The 26,193-nt window shown below is 39.6% G+C and overlaps 4 protein-coding genes across 6 annotated transcripts; 2 read left to right on the top strand and 2 right to left on the bottom strand.

Moving 5' to 3' along the window:
- Window positions 1-839: 839 nt before the first annotated feature.
- med21 (mediator complex subunit 21) lies at window positions 840-5,568 on the bottom strand. The gene is made up of 4 exons (XM_079454268.1): window positions 5,235-5,568; window positions 3,872-3,986; window positions 1,939-2,039; window positions 840-1,831 (listed from the first exon to the last, which is right to left on the bottom strand). The coding sequence occupies exons 1-4, from the start codon at window positions 5,358-5,360 to the stop codon at window positions 1,652-1,654; spliced, it is 522 nt and encodes a 173-aa protein (XP_079310394.1). The 5' UTR covers window positions 5,361-5,568; the 3' UTR covers window positions 840-1,651.
- tm7sf3 (transmembrane 7 superfamily member 3) lies at window positions 5,321-11,997 on the top strand. The gene is made up of 12 exons (XM_079454242.1): window positions 5,321-5,585; window positions 6,854-7,008; window positions 7,550-7,700; window positions 7,815-7,935; window positions 8,143-8,314; window positions 8,530-8,707; window positions 8,819-8,905; window positions 9,194-9,274; window positions 10,104-10,256; window positions 10,336-10,433; window positions 10,514-10,676; window positions 10,758-11,997. Exons 1-12 carry the CDS (start codon window positions 5,519-5,521, stop codon window positions 11,009-11,011), a joined length of 1,680 nt encoding a protein of 559 aa, XP_079310368.1. The 5' UTR covers window positions 5,321-5,518; the 3' UTR covers window positions 11,012-11,997.
- Window positions 11,998-12,036: 39 nt separating this feature from the next.
- Window positions 12,037-14,315, bottom strand: fgfr1op2 (FGFR1 oncogene partner 2). Its single transcript, XM_079454260.1, has 6 exons — window positions 14,161-14,315; window positions 13,509-13,645; window positions 13,272-13,389; window positions 13,056-13,198; window positions 12,835-12,948; window positions 12,037-12,752 (listed from the first exon to the last, which is right to left on the bottom strand). The coding sequence occupies exons 2-6, from the start codon at window positions 13,641-13,643 to the stop codon at window positions 12,615-12,617; spliced, it is 648 nt and encodes a 215-aa protein (XP_079310386.1). The 5' UTR covers window positions 13,644-13,645; window positions 14,161-14,315; the 3' UTR covers window positions 12,037-12,614.
- On the top strand, window positions 14,273-25,428 carry gas2l3 (growth arrest-specific 2 like 3). Of its 3 annotated transcripts, XM_079454231.1 has the most exons (10): window positions 14,273-14,350; window positions 14,893-15,173; window positions 18,772-18,825; window positions 20,274-20,451; window positions 20,960-21,072; window positions 21,152-21,290; window positions 21,794-21,857; window positions 22,055-22,190; window positions 22,574-22,681; window positions 23,186-25,428. In XM_079454231.1, exons 3-10 carry the CDS (start codon window positions 18,802-18,804, stop codon window positions 24,218-24,220), a joined length of 1,797 nt encoding a protein of 598 aa, XP_079310357.1. In that variant the 5' UTR covers window positions 14,273-14,350; window positions 14,893-15,173; window positions 18,772-18,801; the 3' UTR covers window positions 24,221-25,428. The 3 variants fall into 3 exon arrangements, with proteins under 3 accessions (XP_079310357.1, XP_079310359.1, XP_079310358.1); XM_079454232.1 differs by lacking the exons at window positions 14,273-14,350; window positions 14,893-15,173 and adding an exon at window positions 18,088-18,300; XM_079454233.1 differs by lacking the exons at window positions 14,273-14,350; window positions 18,772-18,825 and having other exon boundaries at window positions 15,014-15,173.
- Window positions 25,429-26,193: the final 765 nt, after the last annotated feature.

Raw genomic sequence — 26,193 nt, 5'->3', positions numbered from 1 at the left:
GCATACGGCCCGGCATACAGGGGTTTTTGGTGAGTATCAACTGTTGACAATTAAAGATCCAGAGGCCGGACTTGAACTATAGACCACCTGTTTTCAAGTTAGTGCTCATTCCCTTTGAGCCACTGTGCTGTTCAGACTTGTGGTATTTATCACTTGTGCATAAGAGATTTCATTAAACACTTAATGTGTCATAGGTGAGCCTTGAACCCTTGGCTTCATGTTCTCACATAAGTGCTCATCCACCAGAGCCACTCTGCCAGACACACTTGTGGCGGTTATTTATCCACTATTCTTTAAACCAGGACTACAAAAGAGATATGATTGGACACTTAAAGCCTTTGAACCCTAGGTCACGTCTACCAGTGTCAGTACTCATACCACTGAGCCACTGATACGTGCACACTTGTGCCAGTTCTCCGTGACATAAGTGATACTGAACTTGCATGGTTTTGTGGAGGGTTTTTATGATTTAGGGTGTTTGTTTTACCTGATTTTAAAAAAGCAAAAAGGGCTTAAAAGTGTTAAGCTGATCACACTTTTTAAGGTGATGTTTTCTGTTTTATATGATCACAGAATCTTAATAACTGCTGGATTCGAACCAAGAAACGTAATAATTAGGGGACTTGAACCTGTACTTTCCTCGAAGTGAACACAAGAGTTCAACCACTTAGCCAAGGCTTTCATGTAAAGTCAAGTGTTCTACCCCTGAGCTGTTGAGCTGACAGTTTTTTGTGATGTTAAATTTGCAGTGGGCTTTTGCTGGGTTCGTTGTTTTCTGTGACTTTCTTTGAACCAAGACTCTCAGGTATGAAAGTCAAGAACTCAACCCCTGAACTATTGAAGTCTTTGTAAAGATTTATTACCCTTACATCCCAGCTCCTAATTATTATTTTGCAATAATGACACAGAGTTGTGTCTTCAAACTTTTGTTGATGCTAAAGTACACCTGTCTGTCTGTCAAGTGATCCTGATCAGATGGTTCAGGTATGTTTGATTAGGGTTGGAGCTGCTGCAGCAGGGTTGAAGACCTGTGACTTGACTCATCATCATCATCATCATCATCTAAGAGAGTCCACAGTTTGATAACTTTACAACTTTTATTTGTTAACCACAAGATAACTTTTTTCCAAAACAAAATGTACAGAATCAATGCATGATCCTGGCAAGAAAAAATTAAATAATTTAATATAAAAACAGGCTCACTCAGTCCCTGACAGTTACCTGCAGACAGATGTGTGTTAAACATTCACTGATAGAAAACAATGTCAGCGCTCACATACTGAGCACATGCGATGAAATACAAGACTCTAGACAAACAGTTGATGAGATGAACCTTATATCAAACTCTGATACTCACTGTTTCACACATCAACACATTAGAGAACGGTCCTAAAATGCTGAGTGAAAACTTGCTTCTGCTCATTTTTCAGAGGATAATTTGCACAGAATGTCTGTTCCTGGTGGAAAACAGAAAATTATGACAGGGTGGCTTCTTCATTCTCCCATGTAGTATGAAATCAGAAACTTCTTCAGCCCATAAACAAACTGTACAATTATTACAAGGTATTCCGCCACTGGCACCTCTGACGTATATAAAAATCCCTGCTGTGTACAGACGGTAGAGTCCGTGTTTGATTTGGGCAAGTCAATGTCAAGAATCTGGAGCTGTTGCCTGACTGGGGGCACCACTGCGAGTGCGCAGTTGTGATTGGGCGATGTCTGCTAGAGCTGACTGGATCTTTTCCAGTAAGAGGTCTCCTCTGTAAACAACTTCCTCCAGACGGGCTGCAGCTTCCTGGTTCTCCTCCTCCAGCTGTCTCAGACTGGCTGCCTGTGAAACGTGACAGAATAACGGAATTAAAAAAAGGACAAATAGGAAAGCAATCTGTACGTCCTAGTCGAGCCTCCTGTATGAAAACAGTTTGTCTGTGAATGTACCTGCAGTGCAGCTGTAGATTCTTCACTTGGCAGAGAGTCAATCAACACGTCAACATCTTTGGCCGTTCGTGCAATGAGTGCCGCAAACAGCTGTGCATATTCTTGAGAAGACATAAAGGACAAGCAATGTTTATACTAGGGCTGTCAATATAATTTTTTATCCTGATTAATTGCACCCTTTTCATGCGATTAACTGTGATTAATCACAAGTATAGTGAAATTAAACATACACTATTTATTTTGTTTAACATGTTAATTTTAATGCACCCAATCGATTAAAAAAAGGAACTGATAACGCACAGCTTTTATGTTTTAATTAAACTTTTACATTCTAATAATTTCACATTTTAATGTAATATATTAATGTAGAAACATCACATTTCTTTAACAGCATAATTTTTTTAATGAAAGCCAACATTCTAATATTGTTGGCTTTGCAACTGATTATTAAATATATAAATATTTTTTCTACTAATCAAATCCATTATAATAAGTGTCCACCTCCTAACTAACCAAAAGGTAGGAAAAATATACAGAAAATAAATTAAGTTCTCAAACACTATGCAGTCTTTAATGCTAAATACATGAAATACAGAAGAATCCTCATTAAAGCAACAAACCACATTGATTTCTTGTTTTCTTTGATTAACTTTAGTGACAGGAGTCACAGCAGCTCATTTAATATGCAAAGTCACATACATGCAAAGTCAATGCAAAGATGTGTATAGACGTGAACTCGCAGCAGACGATGCTAATGATTCTAATTGGCCGTGAATGCACGTCAATATTGTCTGCCACAAAGGTTAAAAGTATTTGTCAGATTGCATCACTCACGCGAAAATAACAAACTTTTCCCGCAAGTAATGAAGAGCATGGAACACGATTGTTCGCGTTTAGTGTGAACCCAGCATAAGAAGGTGGCCCCTTTAAAGGGAACCCAGTGTATAGAGAGATGAATGGCTTTATACTTTGAAATAGCCTTACACTACTAGCAGGCCACATTGTTCTTTTTCGTTGATATAAACTGATTGCACACACATCTAGGCTAATCAGTTCTTCAGTAAATATTAGGTTCTGTAGGATAATATATATATATTTATATATAAAATGCTAAAATAAAAAAAAGGAAATTTGGTGTATTTGCATACATTTTAATATTGTTTGTCAGAGACCATATAAACATGCATATTAATTACCAAAATAATTTCCAAAATATACACACGATGTTATTGCCATTTAACAATGCATTTTATCCAGATTTTGACTATATTATGTTTATTAATCAATAAATAACCAAACTGCAAGCATCTTATTATTGTGTTTATCTCATAATGTATAAAGTATTATTGTAGATGCTGATGTCTTAAAAAGTCTTAAATGTCTTAAAGGTGATAGTTTAAAGCTATGATTTAATGCACGCTCACCTTGAACAGACGCTTAATGTACTGAATGCGTTCTTCTTTTATGGCAGGCAGGCTGGCTTGTGTCAAGAGGACATACACCACCTACTGTCCCTGTGTGTCTATATACCTGATCATGTGTTTTACGAGTCATATTTTACTGTTATATATGGAAAACGTGTGTGCTTTGCTGTTGTAAAAGAGAACAGGGTTTAGGTTGCAACAAAGTAAGAAAATATTTTCACGTGAGTGACGCATAATGACAAATAGTTTGCGCCTTGGCATTGACTTTGTATGTAATTTTCTCGCGCAAAGCGCTTAATTCGCTTTAGGTGTGAACCCAGTGTAAGAGCTGCTGCTTTAAGCACATGTGATGTGCTTCATTCAAGCACGAAAGAGAAGTTAATACTGGTGTGCTGTCTGACAGATTCTGACGCAGCCCAGACAGGACCGCTCTTGCATTGAGCCGCGTTCCACATCCATTTGTTTGTCCCATGCAGGTGTGAATTGAGTCTAGGTGCAAGTGTTTGTACCTTCTGTGGGGTTGGAGGGCTGGTCTTTGTTGATGGCTGTCTGGATGTTGCTGAATGAGGCAGGTGGTGCACACTGCTGTAAGACTCCAATCGCATTACAGAACTGGTCAGCCAGCTAATACACACACAGACATCACATAATTAATTCAAACACATAACACATGCCTGCATCCATACTAATATTGACATCTGCAGTCTGTATTTACTATTTACTAAATGTATTTATTTAATTTAAACCATGAACATACACCAAATCTTTGAAAGTCATGATAATAGCACATTTAAAGAAAAATCTGTACATTTTGAATATAAAAAGAATCGAGCCAGTATAATTATAAAGCACACAAAATCACAACATTTGATTATTTACAATTGAAACCTTTCTGAGATTTTCATTACTCTTTAACTACTTATAAAACAATTATTTAAAAAATGGAATATTTTAAACATTATGCATTTTGAAAAAATGATAAGACCGATAAGGTGTAATTTTCTTAATTTTCTTGTTACCTCTAAAATTGTGAATCATTAATATCCTGCAAGATAATTTTAAAGATTCGGAGACTAATGTTTGTCAAATATATCAAATCAAAATGTTGAAATGGAGGAACACGAGGAACCCGTGTAATTTGGTTAATTGTTTCTGCACTGATGCATTTGAGTGGATGCAACATAAAATACCTGCAAAAGTAACATTATCATGGGAAAATATACAATTTTGTTTAATAATTAAATATTTTGTTGTGAATAATACTGCTTTTATTGAAATTCTATATTCATGAATTTAAATTTTACAGAAAACCAACCCCGGTTTCCAAGAGGCGTTTTCTTAACTCTAGGTAAATAATGTAAAAGCTAAATATTTATATTCTTCATTGATGGATTTTGGTTTCATTGTAATACATTCATAATGTAATTTTACAGAGTTTCTTTCTTTTTCTATGCAATATATGTGTGAATGTATAATTGACTATTCATTGTAAAGGCTGTTATTTGTTATTATTCATTTAATATTTGTTAGAAAAAAAATCTGTTAATGTTCAATTATTAGCTTTAACAATATCCTAACCCATTGACAAAAATACAAAGGCTTCTACTGTAAAACAAGCCTAAAACTACTGTTTTTACAATATTTCAAGTGCATTTTAATGATATCAATTCTATAAAAGTGTTTCGTGTTTATTTAGTCACAATTTCATGCTATGCTAACATTGCTAAAATCTCCATTCTCAACGACATTAAGCATTAAAATGACTAGTAATTGTACTTACATCACTGATATTATTGACTAAATATACTTTAAAGATTCCTAACACTTTCCGTAGCATAAAAGTCATAAAATAAACATTTAAATAAGGCTTACTGAGTTGACAGCATCCTGAAGCTGCGTTAACCTGTCCGCCATGTTGGCTCTCTCGCCTTTTCCGTTTCCGCCAAATGCGTCACATCGCAATGACGTATCGCACGTGACTCGTTTCGCCGCGCACATGCGCTGCAGGGGAACGAAAAGCGTTTCACTCAAAAGTTGTGTTGTATCGCAGCGCAACGAGGAGAGCGACACTTCCGGTGGTTAGAGGCAAACCTGCAGAATGAGTTTAGAAGATCAATGCTGCTGTTAGTCTGATCGATGATCTAATCTCAGCGAAAATGACATTAAAATGTTTCCTGCTGCTCTTGTTGTCATGGGTCGGAAATCTGCGCGCGCAGGAGGACAGTGAGTTTTAATTAACATATCTGCAATTTACAATGATAAATGTTTATGATTACTGGCACGAAGACATCTATTGACATTTTTACCTAAAATGTAAGATGTTTGCTTATTAGGTTTATCTATATAGCTCATTTAACAATGACTATCAGGAAAGAAATATAATTGAACTATAATATTTCATTGTAGTATCGTCTCAGTGTAAAAACACTTGAAGTGACATATATGCAAATGCATTGATATGAACTGTAATTTATATGTTGTTATTTATAATAGCTTGTATTTACAATGTTTCTGTTTTATATAGGTCTTCTATTTATATACTTTTTTTGTCTTGGGTCTCTACTGCTGTAAAGCTGCCTTTCTTTTCCAAAGATGCTATAGAAATGTGTGTTACATGTGTTTACTGAATTCAGCCAGGCAAGTAGTTTTAGTGAGTGGTTTGTTTGTTCTTTGTCCTTATAGAAGGAAAGCAGCAAAAAAGTGAAATCTCTGTAAGCAGCACTCTAACATCACAGTCTGGTTGTTTTCAGCATGTTTACGTGTGAATAATGCGTCTATTTTCTGTGTCTGAGGATTATTCTCTCACAGCATTTATGTAATTGACTTCATTCCCGCACAGTTGTGATTCGACTTTCTTGCACCTTTAACACAATGAAACGTAGCAACAGCAAATGAAACACAATTTGAAAACTATTTCCACATTCCTTCGTTTAGACATTCCAGACAGCTTCCTTGTTACTTGTGTGACAGTGTTTCAGGTCTTTTCTGAAAGAAAAATATCTTCAGACTTTCGGATGATAAGACAAACATCAGATTGTTAGATTATGTTCAGGTATGACATATCAGGTTTGAGTTATTGCAGAATTAGGATTTATTTAGTAGATATATTCATTTGCATGGTCAGATTTAACAGGTCGACAGGAAGGAAGAGTAACCGTCATCTAACAAACAAATCACATAAACTGTAAAAAGACACTTCCTCTTTTACATAAGTGTCAGTGTCACTCACTGTTGTAGGTATGAAAGAGTAACATGGACTTGGCCGGATGATTAATGGATGAGTTTACAAATGCTCTTTATCTTTCTGTCAGTTTTTTTATGCACATAGAAACCAAAAGTGAAGTGATAAATGAAGGAGCGCAAAGTCCCACCCAAAAATTCTAAGTTATTTGTCTGTAATGTATCTATTACATGTGCTCTCTTTATAGAACAAATCCCTCACTGTGCAAATATTCCTGTAATAACAAAGTAATTCTGTGTGTGTGTGTCAGAGCGTGTGGTGTTTTCTCTAGGAAGGTTCCAGAATGTCAGCGTTCCGGTGAATGTGACGGTTCAAGCCGTAGTTTCACGGATTCCTCTTGATGTCTCATTCATCATGCTGCAGTTTCACACGCAACATCACAATGTTACACTCTCATACACACAGGTAAGAGATCACGCACACACAGTATAATTCGAAACATAAACTGATAACACATATACACTGACCCAGTTCTATGGGTTGTGTGAGGCTGTGAAATCATGTGAGAGTTTTATCACAAGTTCTGATCTCAACACACTCGCGCATCATGAATATCTCAATGTCATCGCAGTTGAAAACAAATGATTGAAGTCATCTTTTAAAAAAGGAAAGAACCAGCATTTCACAAAAATGTCTTCCACCTATAAAGAAGACAAGACTACAAATAGAATGAAATATAAAACAGTATTAATTAAAGTTATTTCCAGACATACAGTTCTGCTTTTGTGATTTTGTGTGGACATGAGGTCTATTGAAGGCAGATACTGGAATTAATAATGTGTGTGTCAACTTTGTCAATGTGTATATTTATTCTTTATGTGTGTGTTTCTGTCCATTAAGATGTTTTGGTGTGTGTAGAGTTTTAGTAATTGTGTTGTGCGTGCGTTTGCATGCTGGATATATGTGGGTGTAGATTTTTAGTAATTGAGGTGTGTGTGTGTTACAGCTCCCAGGTTATGGTTCCTCCTTCACATCAGTAGATGCAGGTCTGTTGTCCACGCTGCTGCCGGCTCAGTCCTCTCTCTCCTGGTTCCTAAAGACGGCAGACAAGGACAACGTGACAGGAATCGCTGTGATACTGCCCTACACAAACACTGGTTAGATATCTAACAATTTACTTCCACGATCACACAATGCAAATAAATATATTAATACAATTCTGTCTACAGAACAGAATATTCAGTGTGTGCTGAATGTGTTGTCGTGAACAGATCCCGTTCCAGGAGCTTGTAATCAAGAATTCCCGCTGGATATTGATCCCAACATCCACCTACAATACAACCTGTTTGAGACCACAATTACCTTTGCTCCTGCAAACATCGGATATGCAAGGTGAGAGATGTTTAAAAAAAAGAAAAGGGTTTTCACAGACATGAGAAGTTATATAAAATATTCATGTCTGTAAGTGAACGTTCAGAGTCTTGGGAAGAGTAAATGATGAAATTCGAGAAAATGCTGTAGAAGAATCCTTTAAAGAATGTCACGTTTGACCGGAAAAGTTTCTGGAAAGTCTCCACTTGTCTCTGTTGCATCCCTCAGAGGTCAGAGTCCTCCAGCGTGTGATGTTGATACGGGTTCTGGTACCCGCTGGCGTCTGGTGTATGAGGTGTATCAGTACTTTCTGCCTGAAGGTGATCTATCAGAACAGAGTCTCATCAGCGGGATGGAGAGAGTGGCCTACATACCGAACATACAGGACAACAGCAGAAAAGTGTGTGAGATCTCCCGCTTTCTTTAAACATTACACAGAAAGTGTCAAAGCAACAAAGTTAATGATCAATGACATAAAGTTACTAAATTACATGACAATAAAACAGTTAAGCAAACAGTTGCAAAGGCAGGTGTGTAAAACAAGCTTAATGATCTGATTTGATTAAGTTTATTGTAGTTTTGTCCTGTGTATTTGATTTATTTTGGCTCTTTCAGGTGATGACGCTGTCGTCTCATGAGCGCACACAGCTGTCATTTAACTCTCTGCCGGGTCAGGGTGTGATTTTCTCGGTGGTTGTGAAAGACCCGGCATTTAACACATCAGCCGCATATGTCCCTGCGCACACATACGCCTGCAGCTTTAACTCCATGCTGGACGACTGTGCCATGTTAGGTGAGCCCGAGAATTACTTTGGATTCTCAATAAATGCCAATAAATGCTTAAATATTTGAGAAAGATTGGTTTTAAATATGCTTATGCTTATACAATGTTCTGTTTCTCCAGGGAAAGTTTCTACTAAAGTGTTTTTCACTGTGATGGGGGCAGCTGGGCTGTTTGTGTGTTTTTTAGGCCATCGTTTTTTTAAATGTGGTAAGTGACGTTTCTTCGCTCTTTTCTCAGAAACGGACGCACGTTGTGGATATTAATAACCGTTGACCCTAAAATGCCCACAGCCATCTGCTTTGGGTAAAAAATATTAGTTTAACGGTCAAAGGTCAAAAGATGTTTTGGTCACGGAGGATCTCTGTTTGGGTAAATGGATGACAATTTACCTCATGTCTGGCTGAATGTTTCTCAGAGCATAACTTTAATAAATGTAATACTGTATAATATTAGCAGTGAAACAGCAGTAATAATCTTGTCTGATTTCTGTCTCAGAGCTCTTCAGTATGGGCTTCGGGTTCATGGCTTTTGTCTTCTTTGTGCTGATCACCATGACCACAGCGCTGGAATATGACAGTAAGTTACAGTCACACGAGTGCTAAATCACTCTAGAGCTCATTCTCTAGTGTATGTTACATTACATTTATATTTACAGTTTCACGTCCTTCTGGATAAAATGTGAGGTGTCTGGTCTCCCTTCCTCCACAATCCGGGTTTTATTTTATATTAGCTTCATTTTGTTTTAGATGCAGTAATTCTCTTTAGCATCACGAGTGCTGAGAGGTCACATTACACAGCTCATGCGCGCACGTGTGTGTGTGTGTGTGTGAGGTCATGTGCTGTGAGCATCACACGGTTCAAACTATAAGAATCAAATGAGGCTTGTGTGTGTTTGAGCATAAAACAGACAGATAGCTCTTGCTTAATTCTATCTGGAGCTGTTTGTGTGCCACAAGCATAGCAAAAACGAGAAACATTTCAGTTTTTTTATTAGTATTTTTTATTGTTCATGATTTGAATGAACTGGGGGACTGCTGACTTTGCTTAATGAATAAATATAAAGAATAAAGAACATACCTTAACTTCAACAAATATATCCACTTTTTGGTATTATTGCTAATTGTTCTGGTATAATGTAATTTTAGGTTTCCTGTCCTGATAACAATACTTAAAATAATAATAATTTACCTATATTAAATAATATACTTCAATTGAATAATTGACAGTTTCTTACAATCCAACATAGCATTTATTTCAGTTAAGTTTCATCAGTGTATATTGCATTGAGATAAACCATGTATCTTAATACTGTCTTTATAAACAAAACCAAAATGAAAAATGTATCTTAAGCATCTGGTACAGTTTTAACTCCATTCGATGGTATTATGTTACTGTCGTCGCTTAGTTCGATTGGCTCTGACGGCTGTGATGGGTGTGGTCGGAGGCGTGGTCCTGTTGATGAGTTGGTGGCGGTTCGGTTCTGTCATTGCCTGTGTGCTGGTGGTTGGACTCATTCTTGGATTTCTCATCTCGTCCATTGTCTTTTTTACTCCATTCGGTAAGAAAATGTGACTTCATTCTTGGCTTCGATTGTTGTTGCCAAAGTGGGAATGATTAATTTAACCTACTCCCCTCAGGTGACCTTTCTATATTTCATAATGATGTGGTGTTCTGGTTAGTGTTTGTTTGCATCATGGTGATTATTCCGCCGTTCTTTATCCGGTGGCCCAGAGAGGTGAGATGAATCTCCTTGAGTCTCTTCAGACTTTACAAAGAGTATTTTCTACAAGTTAGTATTATGTTTGTGTGTTTCAGGGTAATATCATCACCTGTGGAGTGGTTGGTGCGTACACGGTGGTCCTGGCCGTCAACGCTTACACGTACACCAGTCTGTCCTACATCACACTGGACATTCTCAAACGCTTCCTCAACCACGACTTCAGTCGAGCGTTTATCTCTGTTCCACTGCAGGACATCGGTAGGTGTGATTTTATTTCAGTTTAAATCTAAGTGAATGCTTATTTATACTATATTAACTTTATACCGCTATCCTTTGCAGATTTCATCATGATCACAGTATGGGTGGTTCTGGGGGTTTCCGGCATCGGTGTGCAGCTGTATCGCGAGCGCTCGCGGCCGTTTTTCCCACCGAGCCCATATGTCATGTGGAAGCAGGAACGAGAACGCAGGAAGACAAACGTTCTGGACCCCAGCCACCACAAGCCCTCGATCACCACCCGGATCCTTGCCCGTGTTCAACAGCTTACCCGTCGCACAGAACCGGCTGGTGAAAGCACACCGTTGCTATTTTAACCCTCGACTTTTGACTCGACATTGAGTTTGACAATGTAGATCCTTGGAGGGCCTAATCCTACGGAGATGGTTTCTACAACAACCATAATGAGGATGCTGTGTGATGTTTCAAGCCGGGAGACTCGTAACAAAGTGATACGCAGCCAGTGAAGATCACACACATGTGCACTTGTGAATGTGTGTTGGGTTTAGTGTAGGTTCATGCTCGATCGCAGTACCTGCTATTCTCTGACCAATCAGCTTGCTAAGATTTAGCTGATGTTAGATACACACTGTGTAACCATTGGTTGATCGATCTCTGTGATATACAGCTGCCACAAAGTAGTTTTAGATGCTTTTTAGTAACTTTGAGAGAATCAAGACATGTGCCACAGTTGGCTCACATATTAAAACCTGCCCACTAAAGTTTTTAATATTTTATTATGTCTGTACAAGGTGTCAACACAACGTTTAACCAGCTAGCTTGTGAGAATGTTTGCGGCTTTTAAAGACATGCAGAAAAGGGTTTGTGGTGTAGTTTATTTTCGTGAATGTAAAACGCTCTGATGTGCATCAGCAGGCGCTGTCGAGGATGTTTGTGTAGTTTTTCTGCGTCTCAGTGCTCACAGCGTCCAGAGGGACTGGAAATAATGAGCAGATTCCCTTGAGAATTCCTGAAGTGTTGCCAGTAACAAGGATTTTAAATGCAGGTTTGTTTTGAGTGTAGAAGAAATATAAGAATAGGTGGTTGTACTTTATAACAGAACATGAAGCTAGATTTGAGGTAGCAGGTGTTATGATCCTTCTCTCAGGGCATCGGATTTATTTTTTGGTATATTCACTGTAATACTTATTTCTTAAGCACTTAAAACATGACGTTTTCACGAGCTGAAATTACTTTTTAAAATTGTTGAAACATGTATAATTCACCTATTCCTGATTTTTTTCCTAAACGTGAGATTTGAATGATTGTCTTAATATAAATAAAGTTCTAAAATGTATGCCATCGTTTTTAAGTGATTTTCTGTTTTCTATTCTATGATCGACAACTATCACAATCCATTTACTGTTGTCTTGTGATATATTAATGACAGATTTACTAAAAGTTCTTTTAGTTGGATTTACTGATGTATGCCAACGAAAAACTGCTGATTTATTGTTTGATAACAAATTTTCACAAAGATTAGGTCATGGCATAAAGACAAGAACATGACAACTGCAGTTAACGTAACCGTTTTAATAACTTTTCTCTCACACGAACATAAAATACTGTCACCAAACGCAACAAGCAAAGAAAACCTTTCTGTGGAAATGGCACATTGTGAAATTCACTTACAAAGTCCAATGTTCAGATATATAAAACAATTCACAATCCGCCAATCAAATAGCTTGATTTTCATTCTGTTTAATTTGGTCATTTGACTCATGAAATGAAGTAATTCTGTGATCAGGTGGAAGTGTTCCTCATCACACAAGCACTGAGGGATGCCCGTCCTGCAGATTCCCTCTGACAGCTGTCAATCTCAGGTCATGCTGTAATGGCAGTGAGTGTGTCTGAGGTCATGCTCATGTGATAGAGGACTGTCTGGTTTATAGGACAGTACAGGTGAGTTTCTGACTATCTCTAGCTCTTCCTCAGACTGATATCTGTGCTGGTGAGCAGTGGAGAAAGAGATGTGCTGTCCGATGTGTCATCTCTCTTCAGAACGAGGAACGCCTCACGGCTGATGCCCAACAGCTCTCGCAGGCCGTTGTTCTCCAACTGAATCACGATATATTATAACAATTTATTTAAAAAGTCTAAAAAAGACTGTTTTTGAGTATTGCATAAGTGTGGGTCTCACCTCCAGACGTTTGATCCTCTCCTCATCCTCACACAACCTCCCTTCATCCACCTCGATGGCTTTCCTCATCACCGTGGCCATTTCATTTATCTTTTCAATATGTGCTTGCATCTCCTGCACAAACACAATAAACAACAAAACAGAATTATATATTTTGCATTAAGATAGCGAAGACTATTCACAATTTGTATTGCACGTGTGCATGTAGGTTTAGGACTGACATTAGTGTGCTGCTCTCTCAGCTGGGTGACTATAGCCGGATCTTCTCTCTTACTGGCCATCAGAAGGCGAAACACCTGCTCCCTGTACTTGCTCATGATCAGTTCCAGCGCAGACTGATGCTCCTCCAGTGATGTGCGCAGCTCTGCGGATTGAGAAACATTTTAAACAGACTTATGGTACCTGTCAACCAACATCACAGACCCAACAAAACACACCTGTGTTTTCCTGTTGCAGTTCTCGTATCTGCCGGTTCTCCTGCTGGATGCCCATGACCAGTGTGGATCGTGGCCGGTGTCTCGCCACCTGGTTCAGCACCTCAATCTCTTCCTGATACTGCGGACATACAGGGGCAGTTAATAGAGAATATTCTGATGTTGATGGAAGGTTATAGATCTTATTATCTTATAGATCAGAAAAAAAGCTGAAGAAGACAAGAAAATAAACTGTGATACCTGTTTCATGGCATCCACCCTCTTGTTAAGCAGTGTGGTTTGCTCTATCAGGATCTCTGCCGCACTGTCATGATCTCGGAGTCGCTCTACAAGAGATTTGGCATCGGCCAACACTTTCTCAAGTGTGCAGGTCATTTCTGGAAACACACAAAAGACAAATTCAATCTTAATCATATCTTTCTCTTGAATGTATGGCGCTTGTTAACTATTATATAAGTTATAATTGGAGTTAGATGGTAACTATAATGTTCTTTGTAATGTGTTGGGTTCTGTTGGAGTAAGACCTACAACACACAACATGAAGAAATGCTGTACTGGTTTTAATGGTAAACAGAAAATGCTTCATAATGGTCTCTGTAATGGAAACCATTAGAATTGATATTGGGGTTTTTGTCAATAGGGATTAAACAGTTTGCTCTAGATGACTCTTTTTGGTCGGTTTAAATTCGTGTTAAATCTTGACTCGAGGAGTTTATTTTTGGTCGGTGTGAATGGGTTTGGCAAAGCTAGAATTAGCGTTTACGAAAATAAACATGTCGATTATGTAGATGAAATCGCGGAGACAACCTTCTCTACCGGTAAAGCTTTACAGCCTTACGATATTTTCGCGATATGATCAGCATTTTGACGAAAAACGTTACAGTTATCTTACCTTATCTACAAAAACGGCTCAGTTTCAAACACTTCCTGCTGCTCCGGCCGTGACGTCAGCGCGCACACGTCCTTCTGCAAGACGTTGGATAAACTGCGTCATTACCGAACACGTACACATGGGGACGCAATGGTAGCAAAAATGCTCTACTGATCATCTAAACGTGTTCTGCCAACACATATTTCAAGAAGTATGTTTTTTTCTATTAATATTAAAAATCTGTTTAAAGCCTTGCCGATGTTGTTTATAACCTGAATTTAAAGGTTTTTAATGTGGAAAGGCTTTTAATCGCCTATGTGAGAGGGGCTAATCCGATTTTACCTGGATGTAAACAAATCCTCTCTTGTGATTATAACTAAACGTTATATCAATGGTCCAGCCAGGATAATTTGGTTATAAAGTAGTTAAAGTTGTTGAAATGGTCTTAAAGAAAATCATAAAACGCATGTCAAGATACAGTCTGATGTCATCTAGTAAATCCAACAATCAAACTAGCAGAAAAAAGAGAGAGAAGAGTTTGTATATTTGAAGAAAAAATGTGTTTATGTAATCTTGTCAGCCTTATGACATTGTTCCTGCCACCTAAAGCTATTTTAATGGCGTTTAGAATATATTTGAATGTACTAAACGTATGCGTCATATATGCACGTGTTAACAGATATGTTAGAGCATTCAAAAAATCTAAATAAACACAACATATTTATAACAAAATTATAAATAAATAATCAATAGTGTTGACGGAGAGACCGCCCACCTGCTCCACTGACCCCGCCTCTTTGAAGCAAGTCTCTCAATCTGCGCTCTGATTGGCTGTTTTGAACCGCGAATCCCATTCAGCCGAACATTCCAAGCAGCGGGCAGGAAAAGCAGCACAAGCTTCAACCGATGCGCGTCCACGCCACGCACCCACGCGAGCACGCCCCTGGAGCCCCGGACCAAAACGAGGATCAAACACAATCGAGTGAAGAGAGACATTTACTGAAAGACAACAAAAACAAAAGCTTTTATAGCTGGTGAGTTCATATATTTATATACTGCATTACCATCCTTAAACATCAAATTCCATCTTACGAAACTTAACGGAGTAAAGTTTGTGTTTTGACTTTATGTACGTGTTTACATTTATTCATTTCAGTTCATGTTCAATTGGAGTAGTTTACTTAGTGTATACAACGATCTCAGCAACAGGTACTTGAGTTTGTGACGGTATAGTTTTAAGACTTTCTAAAAAGAGGGTAATGCGAAGTTAACTTTTTCTCCAGGGAAAGTGCAGGATGAATCACTGAAAACAACACACACATCCGAGATTTAACCCACGAGTTTATCAGAACAGTCACATTAATCTGTGTTTGTGTGTCGTATGAGAAGTTGATACATTTTGATCGAGTGTAATGGCTTTGCTCAAAAATGTTACTTTGTATCTCATGTTGTTGTCTCATGTCTCATATTTATCCGCATCTGGAAGTGCTGTTGCTCTATGTGTTAAAGTGGCATCTTTCATGTTAAATAACCTGATGCCCAGCAGCAGTGAAGGGCAGAGGTGAAACTGCAGGTGTTTCCTAAAGGGACCCAAAGCCATAAAGATATTTCAGTCGGTCCTTGAGCTCTGGCAAAGAATTCTGTTTATCTCCAAAGTCGCGGTCACGCTGAAGTTCTGAGCTCAGATTCAACATGCCAATAAACCATTAAAAAAATATACATTATTCTTTTGTGACTACAGACACTGTAAATCCTGAGCGCTGAGCATGCATTTGAATTGATGTTCTTATTTGTTTGGTTTGGGGCTTGTTCAACTAATTGTTTGAGCTATTTCATTGAATGTAATTGTTTGGTCATGTTTATGAGTGCACAAGCGCGTGTAAGCTGTCACATCGGCCCACTTTCCTGCATCTTCACACACCATCTGCCTGATATGTGTCATCAGGGGCTCTTGAGCTGTAATGGGGGGATCCTGAAACGAATGTTGGGATTAATTCGCCATGATCTCTAGTGCACACGCTGCTTGTTGTTATTAATGTTGGATTACTGTTTGTTTATTAATGAGCCGGCAGATGATTGAGAGATGGGGGTGCAGCGGGTGCTTTCAGGGGTTTACTGCTGAATGCTGGGTAATTGTTAGTGTCTGATAGCGTGTCCTTGCATCGCCATGACAACGGCTTCTGTTTTCATGATGCTATTGAGTGTCAGCATGATTGTTAAATGGAAGATCAGTTTTTTCCCAAAGCAGTTTTTCTTTCAAAAATGTATTCGTTTTATTGAATGATAAGATTACTAGTACTTGGTAACTCACTCTTTTCACTTAACAAAAAGTGATTGAGTTTCTTTAACTGTGAACGGAGGTAGACTCTATCTACTCTATCAACTATAATTTGGTGAAATTGTGTGTAATTGTAGATGCATGAGAAAGTTATTCACATTCTCTCCTTTTCATCATGGATTAACTGAAATGGTCGAACTCTGTGTCAGTTTTCTATTGTGATCTTGTCTTAAAGGATATAAAAAATCAAGTCTAGTCAAACTATTAGCGCCCAGACACTTCTTATTTTTTAATGGGTGTGTGTGTGTGTGTTTGGTCTGTGAGATCAATGGTCCCGGGCTGTTGGCAGGTGTGTAAGAGGGGCTTTATTCCAGGATAAGGGGGAGGTGCATCTGAACCACACAGCTTATCAGAGACCCACCATCTCCCGACCATTAGTTTTGTGTGTGTGTGTGTCTTGATGGGTCAGCTGCTAATGAAAACAACTGACAGGCCAATTAAGAGCACAAACATAACCAGAAGCCATCAGAAAGGGGAGGGGCTATGATTGATGAGCGTTTTTTTTTTGGGACCCATGTGTGAGCCACCGGTGCACATACAAACAAACACTCACACAACACGGACGCATGCATGCGCCACGTGTCTCCTCATGCCTAGGATGAGGACAGCGGGCCAATGGGGGTGTGCTTGGATCCGTGATCCTCTTACATGATTATGTGATGACCTGAGGAGATGTGGACGCCCCACGCCTCTCTCTCCTTTTGTGTCGTTGCATATAATTAAGTGACAAATTATGTGTAGCTGCACAGACGTTCATTATAGTGGGATTATAAAGTTGGAACGCCTCATGTCATTTATGCAGTAAAAGTCACTGGCGGCGGTGTTATTGACTGTATGTGTGTGAGAAATGTTTTACTTGTCTTAATTTAATCTTCATTTATTAGTCATTTACTCATATTTGTGTCGTTTCAAATTGGTAATGTAATGTAATAGAAATGTAATAGCTGATGCAGGTATAATGACGTGTGACGCACAAATTGCTCAAATCATAACTTCTTTTTGATTTTGTATTTCATGGTAAAAAAAAAAATTCTCTGAAATGACATGAGGTTTGAATATGATCTTTGTGTGAAAAGCTTTCGTCTGAGTTTTAAGATCCCACACAGACGCTGTATCTGGTATATAGACACACAGTCGTCGTGGCTCTGAGACACTGTGACCGTTGGTGACGGACTCTTTCCACAGGCCGTTATATTCAGTGGGGTGTGTGTTTGTGTGTGCTGAGAGAGGAATGTGGCCCTTGAGACCCGGGGCCACGCTGCCACCCACTTAAACCACAGCCATCAATTCTGGGTTTTGTGCGATCTCCGTTATTTCTCATCTCCTCCGCTGTGTGACATTTTGCAGGTTGGAAGCACACAGAGGACTTGATTTGAGATCTCATTGTGGTCCCACGTGCTGTTCTTTAGTAATGAACTCTCTCTCTTTCTGTGGTATTTAATGTCTGGCAGAAGAGAAAAGCGATTGTTTTGTTCCTCTTGGTGCCCTTCAGAAGATTTTGGGATTCTTTATGCTGTCATGGCGTTTGTTGTGAAGGACTGTGTAGTTCTGATGTGAGTGAACCTTGGACTGTGTGTGTGTGTGTGTGTGTGTGTGTGTGTGTGTGAGAGAGAGAGAGAGGGTGATCGAGGGGGTTGTAACAATAGGGCCATTGTAAATGCTTGGCTGGGATTGGATGGGGTTTTGTGGAGCGGCTTCATTATCTCTTTGCTCATATTCTCTGTCAGTGTGTTGTCCTGCAGGAACCGCGTGTGTTGGGATTGACTGTGTTGAGGTGTTCTGGTGTATGAAGTGTGAGGCTAACACCTGCACTGGTTTCACAGGTGAGTGTGTGTTCATGTGCTCTCATGGAGATGATGGAGATTTAGGAAACCGATTCTGCATGAATGTTTCTGTCGCTGACTGTGGCTCATAAGGTTTGTTATTGGTTGTTAAACCGCTGTCAAGGAGTGTGTGTGTGTGTTTAAGAAGAGGAAACGTTTGCTTTGTTTCCTCAGCTGTGCTTTTGTTGACTGAACTCTCTCTCTCTTTCTCTCACACTTCACTGGTGTCCCTGGTTTTTGGTTATTGTTATTAGTGTCAGTTGCTGTGATTGTTTTAAACACAATGTTACCAAAGCATCAATACAAAATAGTCCAAGTCAAAAGAAGACAATAACAAAATGCATAATTGTTGATATTATAAATTGTAATAGGATATAAATAAAAACCTATTGAAGTAACCAGTTTAAGATGAGAAGTGTACACGTGATGTAGTGACTGATGTGATGTGGACTGTTTTATTTTTTCTTGCAGAATGTGGAGGTGAATCTCTGCTCACTGAAGATGGCGGTTCAGGCCGGGCTGCAGGTACATGCTTTACATTCTCATCACTTTTATTCTGTTTCTTAAAATATTATTTATGGGTTTCTGCCTGTAAGCGGTATGGGGCATTGGGTTTAAACCTGCATATCTTTGACCAACTTTTGGAGGTTTGATGGAGAATGAAGATGATGTTGAAATCTGCTGTGCGATGATGTGACGCTCTTGACTCCATTTAAATGGTGTTAAACAATCTCTGTAATTATAACTCATAGTTATCGTGCATGCAATTTTTTGAATATGTTTTCTGAATAATCATGTGTGTGTGACCAGCTTCAGTGAATCAGAGCTGATGGTTAATTTATCATGTGTGTCTGTCTGTTATTATATCTGATGTCATATGTGAGCTAACTGTATTATGTAATGAGTGACAAATGTTTTTGTTTGAATTCAGCGTGTGCGCATGAGTTACACACCAGACAGTGTAGCAGTCACACCTGTCCTCTAAGGCAAAGACATACTAATCGGTGTGAATAAAGCTATTCGAGAGCTGAATCAAAGTATTATGTTGAAGTAAAACTGAAGGTTTTTTGACCGTTATCCAACATGTAAGGATAATCTAAATAGTTTTAGACCTACAAACACCTTTCTGTTAAATAAATCCAGCTTTGTGCAGAAGCAGATGTATTAGTATTAGCCTAAAGCGCTCTCTCTCGCTCTCTCGGGAGTTTGATGTATGTGTGGGAACAGCCGTGCAGAAGGTAGCAGGGGGTTGTGGGATTTCTTTCAGTCAGTCTCAGCACAGCATTGTGTTTCAGAGGATACTCTGAGGTTTTTAATGAACGATGTGGTTGGGTGTCATTCATTAAGACTGATGAGTTCTAGTAATGAATGTCAGACTGATGCTTTCTAGTAATCACTGCAGCCCATGTTTATATGTATGAAACGTTCAGGCAGTGAGACTTGACATGAGCTTCTCTTCTCAATTTATGAACATCTCTGTTAATGTTATTGTGGCTGTTTTACACTCGTGTTGATGTGTTTTTTTTTATTTGCATTTGTAAATAGCTGTGTTTGTTAGCTGTGACTTCTGATGTCTGGATGTTTGTAGACTGTGCTGCTTTCATCAGGGACGGTTTGTTTCAGAGAGAGAGCGTGGAATCAGTGTGTGTGTGTCACACAAGGAAGTTTTGCTTTTGTTTGATGGGGAGTTTCTTTGGCTCTGGGATTTAAGTGCTGTAGGAAATGTTTGAGTTTTAAAATGAGTCCTAATGTAAATCATATCTGTTTGTGGTTAAAGGTCTTTGTTAGCATATACACGCCTAATTTTATATCTTAACAAAATATATCACCTTGGTGTTGAGACATAACAATGTAAACCAGGCTGTGTTCTTTACTGTCTGAAAATAATCAAACTGATTTCTGAAGCATTGCTGATTTTGTGTGTTTAAAAAGTACTATGAACCCCTATTTCTCTCTCTCTCGCTCTCTCTAAGGCTTGGTTTGGCGAGAAATTTGATGCCCCGTTACAGAGTCCTCGGTGCCCGCGGGCTGCTCAAGCGGGTCCCGGTCTGGTTGATGTGTTCCAGTATGACCAGTGGTTGGCCGTGAGGCATGAAGCCTCACTGGTGCCCATGCAGGAGGATCTTGCTATCTGGCTGAGTGGCATGCTGGGTAAATCAGTTCTCACATAAGATTGTAATAGTCTTTGTTTGCTGAACAGCCTGTGAGTCACTCTCAGTGAGTGAAAGCAAACATAACCGCCATAATAAGAGTAAATCTCATTTACTTTTGTCAGTCAAACATCCGAAACTCAAAGTCTTGTATGTGAAGTAAAGCATTGTGGGAAACTGCCTCTACTCATGTTAATGGTGATACATGACCCCCTATTCAATAGAGAACACAATCTCTCTGTGTTTCTCATTTATGTGAGGTCAAATAATGGAGGGTGTTGGCCTACCTGTCTGTCTACTACTCTCAACAATCCACCCGGCCAAAGAAAATATATCACCCGGAAAAAAAAGATTGTGCTTCTAATTTATTTCAACCCTTGAACATTTACATTTGACCTTATTTCTATACTTTCTATAAATTGTATTTTCTGTAAAGCTTAATTATGTGATAATTTAATGTTTAAACAGGCTAAAACATTTGGATTAATTTCCCGTGTGTGTGCGTTTAGGTGAGGAGGTGAGAGCCGACAGCTTCATGTCGGAGCTGGATAACGGCGCCAGATTGTGTCGTCTGGTTGGAATTCTGCAGAGTAAAATCCCACAGGACTCTGACAAAACACAGGTGAGCATATCAACTGTGAACATATCAACATGTCTGTTTGTTTGTTTGTTTGAGTCATTTCTGTCTCTTTCATCACCAGCTTTCCTCCAAGAAAATTCAGTTCAAGAAGAACGCCTCCCCTGGATCGTTTTTCGCTCGCGACAACACTGCAAATTTTCTATCCTGGTGTCGTCATATAGGAGTGGACGAGACGTATTTGTTCGAGTCTGAGGGTTTGGGTAAGAACATTTTCCACCATGTTGAATGTCATGTTGGTTTTTATTGTCCTAACTACGACAGCTTGTCTGGTTTCCATTTCTTTCACACGGGAAACTCCAAAACATTTCATAAACTTTCTAGAACTTGACTTAAAGACAAGTGATGGTTTCGGCCTGTCTGTCCCCTGTGCTCCTTCTGTGCTGGTTTGACAGGGTTTAACCGTTTCAGAGGATCTGTGATCTTGAGCCGTGCTGTACGTCAGATAATCTGATGCCCCCGTACGTCCCTGACGCTCAGTAAATCTCTAAATGTAAACAAATGTATGGGTCTGAGGTCACTAACCTACCCACCCTGACATACTGTGTCACTCTGTATTATGGGATGGGATCTGACAGAACTGAAGGTGATGTGGAGGTCATTTTTGTATGTTAGCAGGGTGCAGGCTCCAACATAAAACATGCAGTGATCTTTTTTTATGTTTAAGTAATGTAACTTTAGTAACCACTCTCTCTCCCCCCGTCAGTCCTGCATAAAGACGCTCGACAGGTGTGTCTGTGTCTGCTGGAGATCGGACGTATCGTGTCCAGGTAAGTGAACCTGATCTTTGTATCTCACAGCTGACGGATGTCAGGATGTGGTCATGTCTTCAGGGCTTGGGTGTTGAGTCGGGAAAGGATTTTGCTGTGGGCACGACATGACAAAAATAGAAACTGACAATACGTCTTGTGGTGGAGAAAATGGGATTAATCTGGATGAAAGAGAATTTAAGACATTGTTTGTTCAGGTATGGTGTGGAGCCTCCAGTTCTGGTTCAACTGGAGAAGGAGATTGAACTGGAAAAGAGTATGATGTTGAACGATGACGCAGCTCCAGTGAAAACATTCACAGTGTGCTGTCAGCACGGAGCTCTGTATCATGCTGTGAGTATCACACTCCAACAACTGTGAGAAATAGCATACCAAATTTACCTCCATGATTATTACATCCAAACTGACTGTTGGGTACTATAAAAAGGGTGTAGTGCAGTACGGAGTACACTAGCTTTCTGTAGAGAACAGCATCCTTTTTGACTGTTTTTTTTCTGGTTTTTGTTCAAATCATTCTACAGTTATGGATTTAGACTTTCAGTGAATAGCTCTCGTCCCTCCATTCTGACCCGTTTATCACACACATAACTTCCTTGAGCTTGTGAATGTTTGTTGAGTGAGCGTTCACATGATAAAGCGAAACAAACAAACGTTTGGACAGTTTGTGTTTTCATTTAACAGTGTTTTGATTCTCATTTAAATTCTTTTGTTTTAAGGATCATGTGGAACAAGACGACTCTCCCTGTAACTGCTCCCAGAAGTTCTCCATAGAGTATCTGTCTGAGGGACGATACAGACTGGGAGACAAGATCCTGTTCATCAGGGTAAGAATACCAGAATCCCTCACATTATACAAAACAATCTTAATCTCAAATTTGCGGCTGTCCACAAGAAACGCCACAGACTCTTTCTTTCCTTTCTCTTAATTTCTACTGTAGCTTTGCCCATAGTCTCCTGTGTATGGATGTGTCTTTAATGAATGTTCAGTGCTAAGCTGTTGTCTTTCGTGTAAAAGCATAAACCGCTGTATTTATCTTCAGCATTCATGTGACAGATCTAATGTCGTTAAAAGCCTTCTGATTATCTTGTTTTCATTCTGTTATAAGCACATTGATGTGTAGAGCAAACACAGCCTTTCCTTGTGTCTTTAACTGGCGTATTGCCACAGAGATCTCATTCACACCCAGTGTAGTAATCCATTTAAGCCAATCTGGTTTGTTTAACAAGCACATGATGAAGCGGATCTGTCACAGTGATGTAGATTATTTAAGCAATAGTGTAATGTAAAGTGCATTTTGTTATATTTAATATACATTTTTCTGACTTAGATGCTCCATGGGAAGCATGTAATGGTGCGTGTGGGTGGAGGTTGGGATACTCTCAAAGGGTTTCTGCTAAAATACGATCCAGGGCGCGTGCTGCAGTTCACAACGCTGGAACAGAAGATTCTAGCCTATCAGAAAGGCCCGCCCGGTCCAGGCCCTGCCCTCAGTGCACAGACTGCTCAGCCGCCCGCTATGGACCCCATTGCCGCCGTCAATCTCCTCCCAGAGTCCTCTCCCTCATCTTCCTCTTCTACATCATCCAAACCCAACACGCCCGCTTCCGGACACGCGATGCCCCGTGGCTACGCCCAGTCGCCGGCCTCCACACCCTCCCTCCCCAGAAAGGCCGCAGCACCTAAGAAGATCCTTCAGATGCCCACGCCTTCCCCCAAAACCACCCCTCTTCCTTCACCTGTCCCGAAACGAATCCCACTGCCACAATCTCAAAAGGCCCCCACCCCGTCTTCCAAAACCAAACTGCGACCGCGTGGATCTCCGTCTCAGCCCCGCAGTCCCGTCTGTCCCGAACCCAACTGCAAGCTCCCCAAACCATCAGGCCCACCCTCAGCACATCGCTCACCACGCACCCCTCTTCCCCAGAAATCATCCCAGCGTGATGCCCGTCCGCCTCCCGGACCCGCACGTTCACGCCTCGCCCAGAGGCGCCCCGCTTCCCCGGCGTCCAGCTTGCAGTTGGATTCCAGGAAGGGCCGTCCTGTTTCCCCTTGTGCGGCTGGACTGACGCGTGCTCCAAATGACACCAAACAGACGATATCAACAGCCAGAGCTCCCAGTCCTCTCACAAAACCCAAGAGTAAGTCGGTTACGCAGAACACAGGTGGCACGATACGAACTGTTCCGGCTAAAACGGCCCCTTACAGGAAACCACTGAGCACCAGTAACCCCCCATCAGACAGCCCCTCGACAACCAGACCAGCATCTGCCGTCACGACCCGCAAACACACGACAAGGACTAAACCCGGCAAACCTGAAGAGCCTTACTTTGAGATGAACAACAAGAAGAGGCTGAAGAACTGAGAATGCTGGGATATGTAGTCCGGTTGCTATCTTTCCTGCACTGTGTGATGGGTCTCGCTTTACATACAGACCAGAGTCACCACAGATGATGAAAGGATGCTGTGAGGAATACAAGTACAGTATGTTCTTAAGTTGGCATTACTTTAAAAATACATCTTCACCATAAGACATACTCTGGATAATGCTGCTTTCCTCACACCATTGTCTTAGCTTGTCAAATGAAATATGTCATCTACTCTAACTGAGGTCTACAACCTGTTCTGTTTCTTTGCGTAAATCAAAGCTATTAAGCCTTTATTTGTGCCATACTCATGTCATCAGGACATGCCTCAATCAGGAATGAATATATACAATGATTTCTTTTTCTTTCCTTTGGCTACTGTAATTGTCATTATTTTAGCTAAGAGGTCAGGAAGGTTTAAAAAGTCTCTTTAGAAACTTGTATCAGGCGTTTCATATCCATTCCGCTCTTGTAGGTCAATCAAGTGTATTTTATCACAGTTTATGTACATGTCTTCCTGACAGACGGTTAGTATGGCAAAGCAATAAGTGTGTGTTGTTTCAACACGTGTCTTCATGTATGTGAGAGCAAAAGCTCTTATGTGATATTCCAGCTCTCTGCACTACAGTTACCAAAGTCATGACTGTTATCAGACCCAAGAGCCAACGGTATCATTTTATAGCATATTTTAACACATTTTTAGAGTATTTGGTGTATATGTGCCTTAAATTGTGGTTGTTGGAAAATATATGTGTATGTGTATGTGTAGTTTACTTCTCAAACACCCATGGACAGGTTTATATGACAGAGGTTTCGTTCGACAGGCCCTGCAGTTTCATTCGTATGCATTTTGAAGTTGGTCAAGTAGCCAGCTGATATGATATAAAGTTCTACCTCCACACAAATACTACTGAGTCAGTCATGTCCATATAAACACACACACACACACTGTCCATGACAAACCATGAAATTGATATTTCCACTTCAAGAGTGATCTATATAGACAGGTAATTTTAGAATCATAATTTTCATGTAAGAGTGTTCCTTGTTTCCGTCATTTTAATTGTTTGTTTCAGGCTCTGGTTGTGTGAGAGAATTTCTTCCAGCACTTTAAGACAATGTTTGTTTGAATCTAATTTGCTTTTGTTGTTTGGTGTTTGTATATATGGTCATTGCATTCTGTCAAATAAAGATCTATTCGGTGTATACTTTGCTGTGTTAGTAGCATACTTCAATATCAAAGTCAGAAGGAAAGTGAAGTAAAAGTGATCTATTTATCAGATATGGTGACCCATATACCCGAAATGTGACCTCTGCTTTTAACCCATCCAGAGAGTAGTGAACACACGTACACCCGGAGCAGTGGGACGCTATCACTGCAGCGCCCGGGGTATCATATCAGGTCATTTAATTGCAGTTGAATAGTTTTACTAATTTTCTATGATGTGAGTCACAGCACATTATTATTATTGTGCGCATGAGCTGTATAGCTCTATAGTTGTATACATGAGTAGTAAGATCAAGTTATTTGGTGTTGTTCTGCTGCCCTCTAGTGGTTAAAACACAGTGTTTCATACTTCAATCTTAAACACTACGTAATGTACGTTATGGTAATGTTTGTTTAATAATGAGCATTTCGGTACAATTAATCCAGTTAACCATTGAACCCAAATTTAAGATATTTTAACAGGTGTCATCTCCTTTCTAGATGCACTTTAATGAATTCCTTTGCACTTCCAACATGTTTACTATACAAAGATACCATACAAACAACATCAACAAGTAAAATAATGTGCGTAATGCATATTTATTACAGAGGCCAAACATCTACAATTTAAGTCAATAAAGTAAAATGCTTGACGGTTATATACTTAACCACAAGAGGGCGCACTGCAAGGTTGTTTTTATTCTCCTGAAAATAAGACTTAATCCGACATTATGGGTTCCAATGCTACACGAATACATCTAATTT

Source organism: Barbatula barbatula (assembly GCF_947034865.1).
Source record: "Barbatula barbatula genome assembly, chromosome: 4".
NCBI lineage: Eukaryota > Metazoa > Chordata > Actinopteri > Cypriniformes > Nemacheilidae > Barbatula > Barbatula barbatula.
This window is presented reverse-complemented; position numbering and strand designations above follow the sequence as displayed.

Coding starts and splice junctions, on each gene's coding strand:
- med21 (XM_079454268.1), bottom strand. CDS start 5,360: ATGTGCGCGGCGAAACGAGTCACGTGCGATACGTCATTGCGATGTGAC. Junction 3,987..5,234: donor TTCAGGATGCTGTCAACTCA/GTAAGCCTTATT, acceptor TGTGTGTATTAG/CTGGCTGACCAGTTCTGTAA. Junction 1,832..1,938: donor AATCTACAGCTGCACTGCAG/GTACATTCACAG, acceptor CACGTTTCACAG/GCAGCCAGTCTGAGACAGCT.
- tm7sf3 (XM_079454242.1), top strand. CDS start 5,519: ATGACATTAAAATGTTTCCTGCTGCTCTTGTTGTCATGGGTCGGAAAT. Junction 7,009..7,549: donor TTACACTCTCATACACACAG/GTAAGAGATCAC, acceptor TGTGTGTTACAG/CTCCCAGGTTATGGTTCCTC. Junction 7,936..8,142: donor GCAAACATCGGATATGCAAG/GTGAGAGATGTT, acceptor TGCATCCCTCAG/AGGTCAGAGTCCTCCAGCGT.
- fgfr1op2 (XM_079454260.1), bottom strand. CDS start 13,643: ATGACCTGCACACTTGAGAAAGTGTTGGCCGATGCCAAATCTCTTGTA. Junction 13,199..13,271: donor ACTGCAACAGGAAAACACAG/GTGTGTTTTGTT, acceptor CTCAATCCGCAG/AGCTGCGCACATCACTGGAG. Junction 12,949..13,055: donor TGAGAGAGCAGCACACTAAT/GTCAGTCCTAAA, acceptor GTGTTTGTGCAG/GAGATGCAAGCACATATTGA.
- gas2l3 (XM_079454231.1), top strand. CDS start 18,802: ATGGCGGTTCAGGCCGGGCTGCAG. Junction 21,073..21,151: donor AGGACTCTGACAAAACACAG/GTGAGCATATCA, acceptor TTTCATCACCAG/CTTTCCTCCAAGAAAATTCA. Junction 21,291..21,793: donor GTTCGAGTCTGAGGGTTTGG/GTAAGAACATTT, acceptor TCCCCCCGTCAG/TCCTGCATAAAGACGCTCGA.